General features: G+C 50.1%; 1 protein-coding gene across 2 annotated transcripts in view; it reads left to right on the top strand.

Annotated features, from left to right (window-relative positions):
- Window positions 1-13,308, top strand: part of tmco6 (transmembrane and coiled-coil domains 6) — a 47,635-nt gene that overhangs the window by 18,722 nt on the left and 15,605 nt on the right. For both annotated transcript variants that reach the window (XR_015079406.1, XM_085995997.1), the window contains exons 7-10: window positions 3,695-3,811; window positions 8,372-8,483; window positions 9,159-9,339; window positions 12,468-12,562. Coding sequence is in view for 1 of the 2 variants with exons in the window: in XM_085995997.1 (XP_085852123.1) it covers window positions 3,695-3,811; window positions 8,372-8,483; window positions 9,159-9,339; window positions 12,468-12,562 (505 nt within the window). In the remaining variant the exon portion in view is untranslated. The remainder of the gene's footprint in view (window positions 1-3,694; window positions 3,812-8,371; window positions 8,484-9,158; window positions 9,340-12,467; window positions 12,563-13,308) is intronic.

Raw genomic sequence — 13,308 nt, 5'->3', positions numbered from 1 at the left:
GCCTTTCACGACCTCGGGACATCCCAAAGCGCTTTACAGCCAATGAAGTATTTTTGAAGTGGAGTCACTGTTGTAATGTGGGAAACGCGGCAGCCAATTTGCGCACAGCAAGCTCCCACAAACAGCAATGTGATAATGACCGGATAAATCTGTTTTTGTTATGTTGCTTGAGAGATAAATATTAATCTCCCCTGCCCTTCTTCGAAATAGTGCCATGGGATCTTTTATGTCCACCAAAGAGAGCAGACGGATCCTCGGTTTAACGTCTCATTCATAAGACAGTACCTCTGACAGTGCAGCGCTCCCTCAGTACTGCACTGGAGTGTCAGCAGAGAATTTGTGCTCAAGTCTCTGGAGCGGGCCTTGAACCCACAAACCTCTGACTCAGAGGCGAGAGTGCTGCCCACTGACCAACGACTGACCCGCGGCCTCTTCTCAGCGCAACCAGCGATCAGCCATAAATGTAGCCTTTGCTGCATTTGTGTTTATTTTTACTTTCCCTCTTCCCTTTTTTCTTTTTATTTGGGTGGGCCGGTCTCGTGCCTTTTTATTCTTCAATGATATGCCAGTTTAAAAAATTTTTTAAATCATTCCATCATCTCACTGATGACCTCCTCTATACTCTATTGAGGCATTTGCGGGTCATTCAACCAATTAACTCCCTCTCCGTGATTGGAGTTTGTCTTGTTTCTCTTCCCCCCCCTTTTTTCCAGCGTTATTAAAATGACTGCTTATGCTGACAGCCATAAGGTGTCAGCCGTGGCTCAGTGGGCAGCACCCTCACCTCTGAGTCAGAAGGTTGTGGGTTCAAGCCCCCGCTCCAAAGACCTGAGTGCAAAATCTAGGCTGACACTCCAGTGCAGTACTGAGGGAGCGCCGCACTGTCGGAGGAGCCGTCTTTCACATGAGACGTTAAACCGAGGCCCCGTCTGCCCTCAGAGATGGCGTGAGGAACCATAGGTCCAAAGTCACCTGTTCCTCCCGAGCTCGCTGCACTCCCCCCAGTTCATGCTTGACTTTAGCTCACATTAGAGATCTGTCTGTGCAAAGAGCATGGAGGCATTGCAGGAGAGCAGAGGCTTTGAGTCAGTGTAAAGTCATTGTACAGTGTTCCTTACAAACAGTAGACAATTTTTCACATAGAATATGAGATCCCATGGCACTATTTCGATGAAGGGAAGGGTCCTGGACAATATTTATCCCTCAATCAAGATTACTAAAACAGATTACAGGAAACTCTCGTTTAAACAGCACCTAAATATCTGGAATTCTCTATTAACTGGCAAAATTCTCACTCCGAAAACAACACCTCAATAACCGGAAATGTTGCCGAGTCTGAGTCCGAGTCTCCCGTGGTGGCCGAGTTAGTCAGTGGGGGTAGTTTTCCAAACTGCCACTACTCGGCTTCTTGGCGCTGTTGGAGGTTGGAACACCTCAATAACAGGAGTCTGACTCTCCCGCGGTGTAGGCGAGCACCCAATTACTGCATACTGCACATTTCTTGAATTTTTTTGTTTGTTAAAAATAGCCTTGGTAGATAACCCTCTCCGTCATCTAGCATTTTTAATCAACCGGCAACACGCCGGTCCCGTCGGTGCCGGATACCCAAGAGTTTCCTGTATCTGGTCATTATCAGATTGCTGTTTGTGGGAGCTTGCTGTGCACAAATTGGCTGCTGCGTTTCCTACATTACGACAGTGACTACATTCCAAAAAGTACTTCACTGGCTGTAACATCCTGAGGTCGTGAAAGGCGCTATATAAATGCAAGTCCGTTTATTCATTATCTCTTGATCTTCAGTTCTGATAAATGATACATAGCAAAAATGTTAACCCGTCTTTTCTCTTTACAAATACTGACTGACCTGTTGTGTATTTTCAGCCATTTCTCGTTTCTTTTCAGCATTTGCAGTTTCTTTTTTGCTTTTCGGTTGGAATGAGTTCTTGTCATTTAGCTTCCATGCTGACTTCCTGTCACTAGATGGTGATAGTGCACCGTCTAAATAACAGAGGTTCCAACAGGCACCTCCAATAATAAAAGTGCTCGAACAAAAACCAGGCCGTTTTTAATCATTTAACAAGGGCTCTGGTCTGCATTGAAACGGAGGATGCCGAGAAACTCCAGTATGATTTGGGCAGGTTGGGTGATTGGACAGAAGCATGGCAGATGCAGTATAATGTGGATAAATGCGAGGTTATCCACTTTGGTGGCAAAAACAGGAAGGCAGATTATTATCTGAACGGCAATAGATTGGGAGAAGGGGAAGTGCAACGAGACCTGGGTGTCCTTGTGCACCAGTCGCTGAAGGTAAGCATGCAGGTGCAGCAGGCGGTTAAGAAGGCAAATGGTATGTTGGCCTTCATAGCGAGAGGGTTCGAGTACAGGAACAAGGATGTCTTGCTGCAGTTGTACAGGGCCTTGGTGAGACCACACCTTGAGTATTGTGTGCAGTTTTGGTCGCCTTATCTGAGGAAGGACGTTCTTGCCATGGAGGGAGTGCAGCGAAGATTCACCAGACTGATACCTGGGATGGCAGGAATGACGTATGAGGAGAGATTGGGTCGATTGGGCTTATACTCGCTGGAGTTTAGAAGAATGAGAGGGGATCTCATTGAAACTTATAAAATTCTGACAGGACTGGACAGACTAGATGCAGGAAGGATGTTCCCGATGGTCGGGGGAGTCCAGAACCAGGGGTCACAGTCTAAAGATAAGGGGTAAGCCATTTAGGACTGAGATGAGGAGGAATTTCTTCACCCAGAGAGTGGTGAACCTGTGGAATTCTCTACCACAGAAAGCAGTGGAGGCCAATTCATTAGTTAGGAGTTAGATATATTTCTTAAGGCTAAAGAGATCAAGGGAATATGGGGAGAAGGCAGGGACAGGGAACTGAGTTTGGATGATCAGCCATGATCTCGTTGAATGGCGGAGCAGGCTCGAGGGGCCGAATGGCCGACTCCTGCTCCTATCTTCTATGTTTCTATGTTTCTAAACACTGGTTAACATTTCAGGTATGATCCATCAGTTCTGTTGAAGAGTCTCACTATAAATAGGTCTTTTCTCGTTCGCTACCTCGTCTCTGAATCAGAAGGTCGTGGGTTCAAGTCCCACCTTGAGGACATCATCTAGGCTGACATTTCGGCGCTGCACTGTCAGAGGTGCCGTCCTTCAGATGAGACGTTAAACCGACCCCCCCGGCTGCCCCCTCGGACGTACAAAAGCCCACGGCCACTATTTCGAAGAAGAGCAGGGGAGTTCTCCCCGGTGTCCTAGCCCAATATTTATCCCTCAACCAACATCACTGAAACAGGTGATCTGATCATTTATGACGTTGTTGTTTGTGGGAGCTTGCTGTGCGCAAATTGGCTGCTGCGTTTCCTACATTACGACAGTGACTACGCTTCAGAAGTACTTCATTGGCGCTATATAAATGCACACTCATTCTATCGGATGCTGTCCCAGTCAATGTTCCCTTTGCGCTGCAGTCTGGAGCTCCCGTGAGAGTCGCCGCTGGCTTTTCGATCGGAATAACTGTGCCTGCGTGATAATTTGATTGGGCCACGCAGCCACTTAAAGGGGCCGCGCATCCCAAAAACAATTACAGGGAACATAATTGGATTTCCAGCAATTCCTGTTTTTGCCTTTCACGGTCTCTTTTTCCTTCTGTCGCTAATCTGTATTTTTTTTTCGGCAGTGCTGTTCTGGAAGCCAGTGTGACTCCGCACTTGATCCGTTTGTTGGATCTGGATTCTGAATTTGGGCTGCAGACAGCTGTGGAATGCGCCTGGTGTCTGCATTACATCGTGAGTAGGTAACAAAGCCTGTAGTCTTTTCGACTGGGTGCGGACACCCTGGTCCCACTCACTGACCTCCTTTACCCTGCTGACTCGGAATCGCAGTACCAGTATCATTGAATCTTCAACACGTCGCCCCAGTGTCGGTGCAAAGTCCCCATCGCAGCTCTCTGCTCTAATCCCATCCCCTTTGCCTTTTCATAGAATCATAGAAATTTACGGCACAGAAAGAGGCCATTCGGCCCATTGTGTTGTAAGGGTTGGGGGCTTCTTTAAACTGGTTTAAAGTAATTTTCCTGGTCTTGCAGCCTTTGCCTGCACTCAGACCGATTTACAAATAAAACCAATTTTAAAACAGCGGTTTCGAATCGCTACCCCACCTTCCAGTCCTGACTGCAGGGCTTATAATTATTGATATTAAAACAGACACGTAGTTTGGATGAGAGAAAAAAATCAAGTTTTATTAACTAAAAGAAACTATAATCAAAATATCAAACTATCCCACACGCACACAGTAATTACAGTAAAATTGCTTAAAATGGGGTAAGGCAGACGGCAAAAACGAGGGGTAAGTGACTACAATGTTGGTTAAACAATCTTAGCAATATCCCCTTAAATTACCATCCCCCAAACTCCTTAACTAGCTTGCCTTGTTGAGGAGTCAGAAACTCTGCTCACATGTGGTCCAGCGAAGTGAGAGAGAGAGAGAGAGAGAGGCTCACCTGTGGTCCCAGGAAGTCAAGAGAGAGATAGCTTCTCAGCAGCTATCTATATACCTGGTGAGGTCCTGCCATTCTGCCCTGCAAGGGCTGTGTGCAAAATTCCCCGCCCAAAGGGTCCACTACACAAGAGAAAGCTGTGATTGGCTAACTCAGAGTGGTTAGATTGGGTTAATGTGTCTTCCGGAGCTCCCTGGGCTCAAACAAAAGGGAAATACAACCGCTCTATTGTCTAGAATGCTGGGTGATTTAGAAACCCATTCAGTTCTTAAACGGATCCCATTCAAGATACAAAAGTCTCTTCTGCAGTTTAGATGTATCCACTCGATATACAAACAAATGCTAATAGCATTCAATTGCTTTGTAAACAAAGCATTGTCCTTTGTCTTCGGCCATGTGGTGACAGCCATTTTTATCCCTGGAAATTTAAAAGCACAACGCCCAGGGATTCTTTAATCAAAAAAATTGATCTTCAGAACTGTAAATTATTGCGAATTCTTACAGTGTGTGCCGGCTGAAAAAAGAGCTCTCCAGCCTAATCCCACTTTCCAGCTCTTGGTCCGTAGCCCTGTGGGTTACGGCACTTCAAGTGCATATCCAAGTACTTTTTAAATGTGATGAGGGTTTCTGGCTCTACCACCCTTTCAGGCAGTGAGTTCCAGACCCCCACCACCCTCTGGGTGAAAAAGTTCTCCTCAACTCCCCTCTAATCCTTCTACCAATTACTTTAAATCTATGCCCCCTGGTTATTGACCTCTCTGCTAAGGGAAATAGGTCCTTCCTATCCACTCTATCTAGGCCCCTCATAATTTTATACACCTTTTCATTTTTTTCAAATGTGTGATTTTTAAAAATTCATTCTCAGGATGTGGGCGTCACTGATGAGGCTGGCATCTATTGCCCATCCCCTAGCAGCCCTGTACAACTGAATGTCTCGCTGGGCCACTTCAGTGGGCAGTTAAGAGTAAACCGCGTCGGGTGGGGGACTGGAGTCCCGCGTCGGGTGTGGGGCTGGAGTCCCGCGTCGGGTGTGGGGCTGGAGTCCCGCGTCGGGTGTGGGGCTGGAGTCCCGCGTCGGGTGGGGGACTGGAGTCCCGCGTCGGGTGTGGGGCTGGAGTCCCGCGTCGGGTGGGGGACTGGAGTCCCGCGTCGGGTGGGGGACTGGAGTCCCGCGTCGGGTGGGGGACTGGAGTCCCGCGTCGGGTGGGGGGCTGGAGTCCCGCGTCGGGTGTGGGGCTGGAGTCCCGCGTCGGGTGTGGGGCTGGAGTCCCGCGTCGGGCGGGGGACTGGAGTCCCGCGTTGGCCCAGACCGGGTAAGGACGGCAGGTTTCCTTCCCTCAAAGGACATCAGTGAACCAGATGGGTTTTTGACGACATTCCGACAGCTTCACGGTCACTTTTACTGTGAAGATGATGGTGGGCCGCCTTCTTTGAACCGCCGCACTCCGCGTGATATTCTTTGAAGCAACCGAGCGACTTGCTGGGCCACTTCAGAGTGGCAGTAAAATCAACCATGTTGGAGGGGGACTGGAGTCACACACAGGCCCAGACCAGATAAGGATATAGAAACATAGAAGATAGGAGCAGGAGTAGGCCATTCGGCCCCTCGAGCGTGCTCCACCATTCAATGAGATCATGGTTGATCATCCAAATTCAGTACCCGGTCCCTGCCTTCTCCCCATATCCCTTGATCCCTTTAGCCTTAAGAAATATATCCAACTCCTTCTTGAATATATTTAATAAGTTGGCCTCAACTGCCTTGTGTGGTAGAGAATTCCACAGGTTCACCACTCTCTGGGTGAAGAAATTCCTCCTCATCTCTAGTGAACCACATCTGCGAGCAGCTTTTGATTTCCAGATTTATTTAAACTGAATTAAAATTCTCCAACTACCCGTGGTGCGATTTGAACTGGCATTCTTTGGATTATTAGTCCAAAGACTTTCGATGACGAGTCCAATAACATGGCCACATTACACTATCGCACCCATAGCTATTGACTCAAATCCAGTAGCCACTTGTGTTCCATAATCTAATAACCCTTTGTGCGATGAAAATCTTAGACCATTCCTCTTATCCTGGATTGATGCCCCCTTGTGGCTCCTTCACTAGTCAGTGAAAGACACTCTTTCGCTATTTACTTCCCCCAAGCCCTGTTATAATTTTCTATACTCCTATTCAATGTTTCCCGTAATTTTGTCCATCCGCAAAATTTAACATTGGAAGAAAAACAGAGCGGGAACGTTGCTCCTATTAGATTCCTTCTAAAATAATAGTCGTAGGCCATTCGGCCCATCGTGTCTGTGCCAGTTCTTTGAAAGAACTATCCCATTCCTCCCACCTCACCCTTTTCTGCTCCAGCAAATATAGCCAAAGTTTTTTTTAATTCTCTCACCATAACTATACCCCCCCAATCCATGGTAGCATCGGAATGAATCGAGATTGCACCTTTTCTATGGTTCAAATATAATTTCTCTTGTACAATACCAAAACTACACACACTACTCTAACTGTGGCTTATCCAAACCGTATCCAAATTCATCATCATCCCAGATGTAAAACCCCCCATTCTCATTTCCTTCATTTTTGTGGCTTTTCTGCCTGAAACCCTGTTTTAAAGACCTGCCTGCCCGCGCCCCTAGACCAGCCTGCCCGCTCCCCAGGACCGGCCTGCCCGCTCCCCAGGACCGGCCTGCCCGCTCCCCAGGACCGGCCCGCCCGCTCCCCAGGACCGGCCCGCCCGCTCCCCAGGACCGGCCCGCCCGCTCCCCAAGACCGGCCCGCCCGCTCCCCAGGACCGGCCCGCCCGCTCCCCAGGACCGGCCCGCCCGCTCCCCAGGACCGGCCCGCCCGCTCCCCAGGACCGGCCCGCCCGCTCCCCAAGACCGGCCCGCCCGCTCCCCAGGACCGGCCCGCCCGCTCCCCAGGACCGGCCCGCCCGCTCCCCAGGACCGGCCCGCCCGCTCCCCAGGACCGGCCCGCCCGCTCCCCAGGACCGGCCCGCCCGCTCCCCAGGACCGGCCCGCCCGCTCCCCATGACCGGCCCGCCCGCTCCCCAGGACCTGCCCGCCCGCTCCCCTGGACCGGCCCGCCCGCTCCCCTGGACCGGCCCGCCCGCTCCCCAGGACCGGCCCGCCCGCTCCCCTGGACCGGCCCGCCCGCTCCCCAGGACCGGCCCGCCCGCTCCCCAGGACCGGCCCGCCCGCTCCCCAGGACCTGCCCGCCCGCTCCCCTGGACCGGCCCGCCCGCTCCCCAGGACCGGCCCGCCCGCTCCCCAGGACCTGCCCGCCCGCTCCCCTGGACCGGCCCGCCCGCTCCCCAGGACCGGCCCGCCCGCTCCCCAAGACCTGCCCGCCCGCTCCCCAGGACCTGCCCGCCCGCTCCCCAGGACCTGCCCGCCCGCTCCCCTGGACCGGCCCGCCCGCTCCCCAGGACCGGCCCGCCCGCTCCCCTAGACCGGCCCGCCCGCTCCCCAGGACCGGCCCGCCCGCTCCCCAGGACCGGCCCGCCCGCTCCCCAGGACCGGCCCGCCCGCTCCCCTAGACCGGCCCGCCCGCTCCCCAAGACCGGCCCGCCCGCTCCCCAGGACCGGCCCGCCCGCTCCCCAGGACCGGCCCGCCCGCTCCCCTAGACCGGCCTGCCCGTGCCCCTAAATATGATCTGATGGAAGGCCACAACCGAGGCATTAACCTGTCTTTCTCTTTGAGGGACTGATCGGTCTGCTGTGCCTTGCCCCCTCTCTCTATGTTACTGCCCAGTTGCCCTCTCCTACTCTGCACTTCCGTGAGCTCGGTTCTATGTCTTTAAGGAAAGCCCGCCTGGATTGGTTAATGGAAACACTCTGTCGTCTCTCTTGCAGCGGTGTGAACAGTGAGTGCCTGATCTCCCAGGGCCTTGTACACCAAGCTGGAATACTGCTGCTAGCATTGGGCAGAGCCGTTGATTCAGGCACAACAGATGGCGTGGAATTGGTAAGTAAAGCCGGGAGATCCTTAATTTATCCCCTCATGCCCATTGTCAGTGCCAGTTAAGTGTGCGGGGGGGTCCATCTAATGCATAATAGAAAACGAAGGAAGACTTGAATTTGTACAGAGCCTTTCACAACCTCAGGACTTCCCAAAGCACTTTACAGCCAATTAAGTTTTTTTTCTCAAGTGTTGTCACTGTTGTAATGTAGGGAAACATGGCAGCCAATTTGTGCACAGCAAGCTCCCACAAACACAAGAAAATCTCTTTTAGTGATGTTGGTTGAGGGATAAATATCGGCCCAGGACACAGGGGAGAACTTCCCTGCTCCTCTGAAATAATGCCAATCTTTTACATCCACCTGGGAGGGCAGACGGTGCCTCGGTTTAAAATCTCATCCGAAAGACGGCACCACCGACAGTGCAGCACTCCCTCAGTACCGCACTGGGAGTGTCGGCCTGGATTTTGATCTCAAGTCTCTGGAGTGGGGTTTAGGAACAAAGGCTGTCTGATCCATACAATCCCATTTCATATGTCGTGGAAAGTGATGTTCTTTATGAATATATCTAGACAAAGCAGAATCTGACCATCTGTTCCAATTGATTTAAAACCTTCGCAGTTGTGGAACATTTATCTCTCTCGAATTCTAAATCCCACGTTTTTTCCTCTTGCTGCTTCAGCTGATTTACCCTGTGGCCCGTTGCTTGGGAAACCTGATCGCGAGCGATGAAGCAGCCCAGTGCAAAGCCCAGCTCCGCGACAGCGGCGTGCTGCGGGCCCTGAGCGCGTTCATCCGCGGGTTCCTGCAGTCGCGGCCGTTTGTGACTCGCGAATGCCTCTGGCTCCTCAACAACCTCACCGGTGAGTCCTGGGCCCTGTCAAAAATAGTGAACAGAGAATACAGCCGCAGCAGTTATTCAGTCCCAAGTCTGCTCTGCGTTAAGTAAAAAAACAGGATTTGCTGGAATCATTCAGCAGGTCAGGCAGCATCTATGGAGAGAGAGAGAGAAACAGAGTTAGCGTTTCAGGTGATGACCTTTCATCAGAACTGGTGTTTCTCTCTCCACAGATGCTGCCAGATCTGTTGAGCGTTTCCAGCAGATCCTGTTTTTATTTCAGATTTCCGGCATCCCCATGTATTTTGAGCCCTCTGGACTCAACATAGAGTTCAACAATTTCAGATCATAACATCGGCCCCTATCACAATATATATATATATATATATATTTTTCCTTTAGAAACATAGAAGATAGGAGCAGGAGTAGGGCATTCGGCCGCTCGAGCCCGCTCCACCATTTAATGCGATCATGGCTGATCATCCAAATTCAGTACCCTGTCCCTGCCTTCTCACCATACCCCTTGATCCCTTTAGCCTTAAGAAATATATACAACTCATTCTTGAATATATTTAATGAATTGGCCTCCACCGCCCTCTGTGGTGGAGAATTCCACAGGTTCACCACTCTCTGGGTGAAGAAATTCCTCCTCATCTCAGTCCTAAATGGCCTACCCCTTATCCTTAGACTGTGACCCCTGGTTCTGGACTCCCCCGCCATCGGGAACATCCTTCCTGCATCTAGTCTGTCCAGTCCTGTCAGAAATTTAAAAGTTTCAATGAGATACCCTCTCATTCTTCTAAACTCCAGCGAGTACAAGCCCACTCGACCCAATCTCTCCTCATACGTCATTCCTGCCATCCCAGGTATCAGCCTGGTGAATCTTCGCTGAACTCCTTCCATGGCAAGAACATCCTTCCTCAGGTAAGGCGACCAAAACTGCACACAATACTCAAGATGTGGTCTCACCAAGGCCCTGTACAACTGCAGCAAGACATCCTTGTTCCTGTACTCGAACCCTCTCGCTACGAAGGCCAACATACCATTTGCCTTCTTAACCGCCTGCTGCACCTGCATGCTTACCTTCAGCGACTGGTGCACAAGAACACCCAGGTCTCATTGCACTTCCCCTTCTCCCAATCTATTGCCTTTTTTTTTTAATCCACACTTTTGTCTGGGCTTTTTTCTTCCCTCCCACATGGCAGCTGTCCTTCATTCAGCCAGCGCCATCCTTTGTTCCTTGAATATCTTTCAATGTCTCTTAATCTCTTCTGCTTTCTATCCTATCTCTCACCTTCCCTTTTGTTCGTTCATCCCCTCCCCCTTTTCCCAGCCCCCACTTGCTTTAAAATCTATCCCTTTTCCTGCTTTTTTTCCAGTTCTGACAAAGGGTCATCGACCTGAAACGTTAACTCCGTTTCTCTCTCCATGGATGTTGCCCTGGCCTGCTGAGTTTTTCCAGCGTTTTCTGTTGTTATTTCGGATTTCCAGCATCCGCAGTATTTTGCTATCGCATGTATTTTGCTTCTGTTCTGTGTCCTTAGCTTTAAAGAATTCTGAGATAATATCTGTGAAGTGTATCATTCTTGAGACGAGTGCTCTCCGCACTCGGATGAAATTTAGCATTTTATTTCAGTACATAGGAACAGGACGAGGCCATTCAGCCCCTCGAGTCAGTTCCACCATTCAGCTAGACTATGGCTGGCCTGGATGTTCCCAAGGACGAGTGACTTCAGTTACGAGGAGGGGTTGGAAAAGTTAGGACTGTTCTCCGTGACACAGAGAAGGTTACGAGGTGACCTAATAGAGGTTTTCAAGATGATAGGAGGTTTTGATAGAAAAAAAAACTATTCCCTCTGGTGAGTGGGTCAATAGCCAGGGGTCAAAGATTCAAAATCATGGGCAAAAGATCGAGAGGGGAGATGAGGAGAATTTTTTTCACTCGGTGTTGTCGGGATCTGGAATCTCGACCTGAAAAGGTGATGGAAGCGGATTCTATAAATAATTTTAACAGGGAGTCGGACGGGTTCTTGAGGATGAGGAACTGACAGGGTTACGGACAAAAAGCGGGGATGGGGGACTGAGCACGACGGCTCTTTCAAAGAGCCGGCACAGGCACGACGGGCCGAATGGCCTCCTTCTGTGCTGTAACTTTCTATGATTCTATGATCTGTGCTTCAGCCCCACATCCCTTACCTAATAAAAAATCGATCAATCTCAGTCTGGAAATTTTCAAGAAAGCCTCAACCGCTTTTTCGGGGAGAGAGTTCCAGATTTCCCGCTACCCTTTGTGTGAAGAAGTGCTTTCCGACATCACCCCTGAACATCTCCCATAGCGAGCTCGTGCCGGGTGAGGGAAGCTCTGCCAACTGACGGGCTTGTTGGGTCCATTGGACTTCTCGTGTCCCTAAAACGCCTTGCGCTGCGATGACGTGGGTTATGAAGTTATAGTGCGGTATTGTTCATACGATGCCAGGCTCTGCCCTGCCACGGATTGCTGGGAACATTTAGTGCGCTCAGCACTCTACCTGGATTACAGTCTGCGAGGTCTTATCCTGAACACCTGAAGATTATGTTTGAAATCATGGAATTACATAAAACTTACAGAAAGAGGCCATTCGTACCAACTGGTCCATGCCAGTGTTTATGCTCCACGCGAACCTCCTCCCACCCCTACTTCATCTCACCCTATCAGCATATCCTTCTATTCTTTTCTCCCTCATGTGTTTATCTAGCTTCCCCTTAAATGCATCGATACTATTCGCCTCAACCACTCCCTGTGGTAGCGAGTTCCACATTCTCACCACTCTCTGGGGAAAGACGTTTCTCCTGAGTTCCTTTTTGGATCTTATATTTATGACCCTATAGTTATGGTCTCGACCACAAGTGGAAACATCTTCTCTCCCATTACCCTATCGAACCCCTTCATAATTTTAAAGACCTCGATCAGGTCACCCCTCGGCCTTCCCTTTTCTAGAGAAAAGAGCCCCCGCCTGCTCAACCTTTCCTGATGGTTATAACCTCAGTTCTGGTATCGTATCAAATTTGTTTTCAATTATGTTGGTGTCGTGTGGCATGTAGTGAAAACCGTCTACAGAATGTGTGTTTTTAATTAAGTAATGTTATTAACCGTCCAATATTTGTTCACTGCAGCTGGTGATGGACAATTCTGCTCTGCCATCTTCTGCCTTAATCTGGTGCCCGTCTTCCTCCAGCTCATGCCTTTCTCTGGAGGTATAAATACGCTGGTAAGTTTGCACCTCACTGTATATTCAGATTAGACATCGCACGAGAATGCAAATCTTATGTATCCTTGCTTTCAAATCCCTCCATGGCCTCGCTCCTCCCTCCGTGATCTCCGCGCTCCTCCAATTCTGACCTCTTGCGCATCCACGATTTTAATCGCTCCATAATTGGCGGCCGTGCCTTCAGCCGTCTCGGCCTTAAGCTGTGGAACTCTCTCCCTAAACCCCCCTCTCTCCTCCTTTAAGACGCTCCCCAATACCTACCTCTTTGACCAAGCTGTCCTATTATCTCCTTATGTGTGTTGGCGTCCCGTTTTGTTTGATAACGCTGCTGTGAAGCGCCTTGGGACGTTTTACTGCATTTAAAGGCGCTGTATACGTGCAGGTTATATATACACACAACAGTCAAGGACAGGAAAAGATCATTCAGCCCATCAGCGTTCATTCCTCCAGTACCCCAATGCTTCCAATCTCGCGCCCAACTGCATTTTGAATATCTTTGATGTCTTTACATAGAAATTACATCATGGAAACAGACAGTTTGGCCCAACTAGTCCGTGTTGCTGCTTATCCGCCACGCGAGCAATAGTCCTCAGACCATTTGCCGTAAATCCAATAGGGAATTCAGGAGAAACTTCTTTACTTAAGAGTGTGGTTAGAATGTGGAACTCGCTACCACAGGGAGTAGTTGAGGTGAATAGCACAGATGCATTTAAGGCGAAGCTAGATAAGTACGTGATAGGACAAGA

The sequence above is a fragment of the Somniosus microcephalus genome, chromosome 8 (assembly GCF_052327205.1).
Source record: "Somniosus microcephalus isolate GS21.2 chromosome 8, FLI_Smic_1.0, whole genome shotgun sequence".
NCBI lineage: Eukaryota > Metazoa > Chordata > Chondrichthyes > Squaliformes > Somniosidae > Somniosus > Somniosus microcephalus.
Note: the sequence above shows the minus strand (reverse complement) of the source record. Positions and strands in the feature narration are given on the sequence as shown.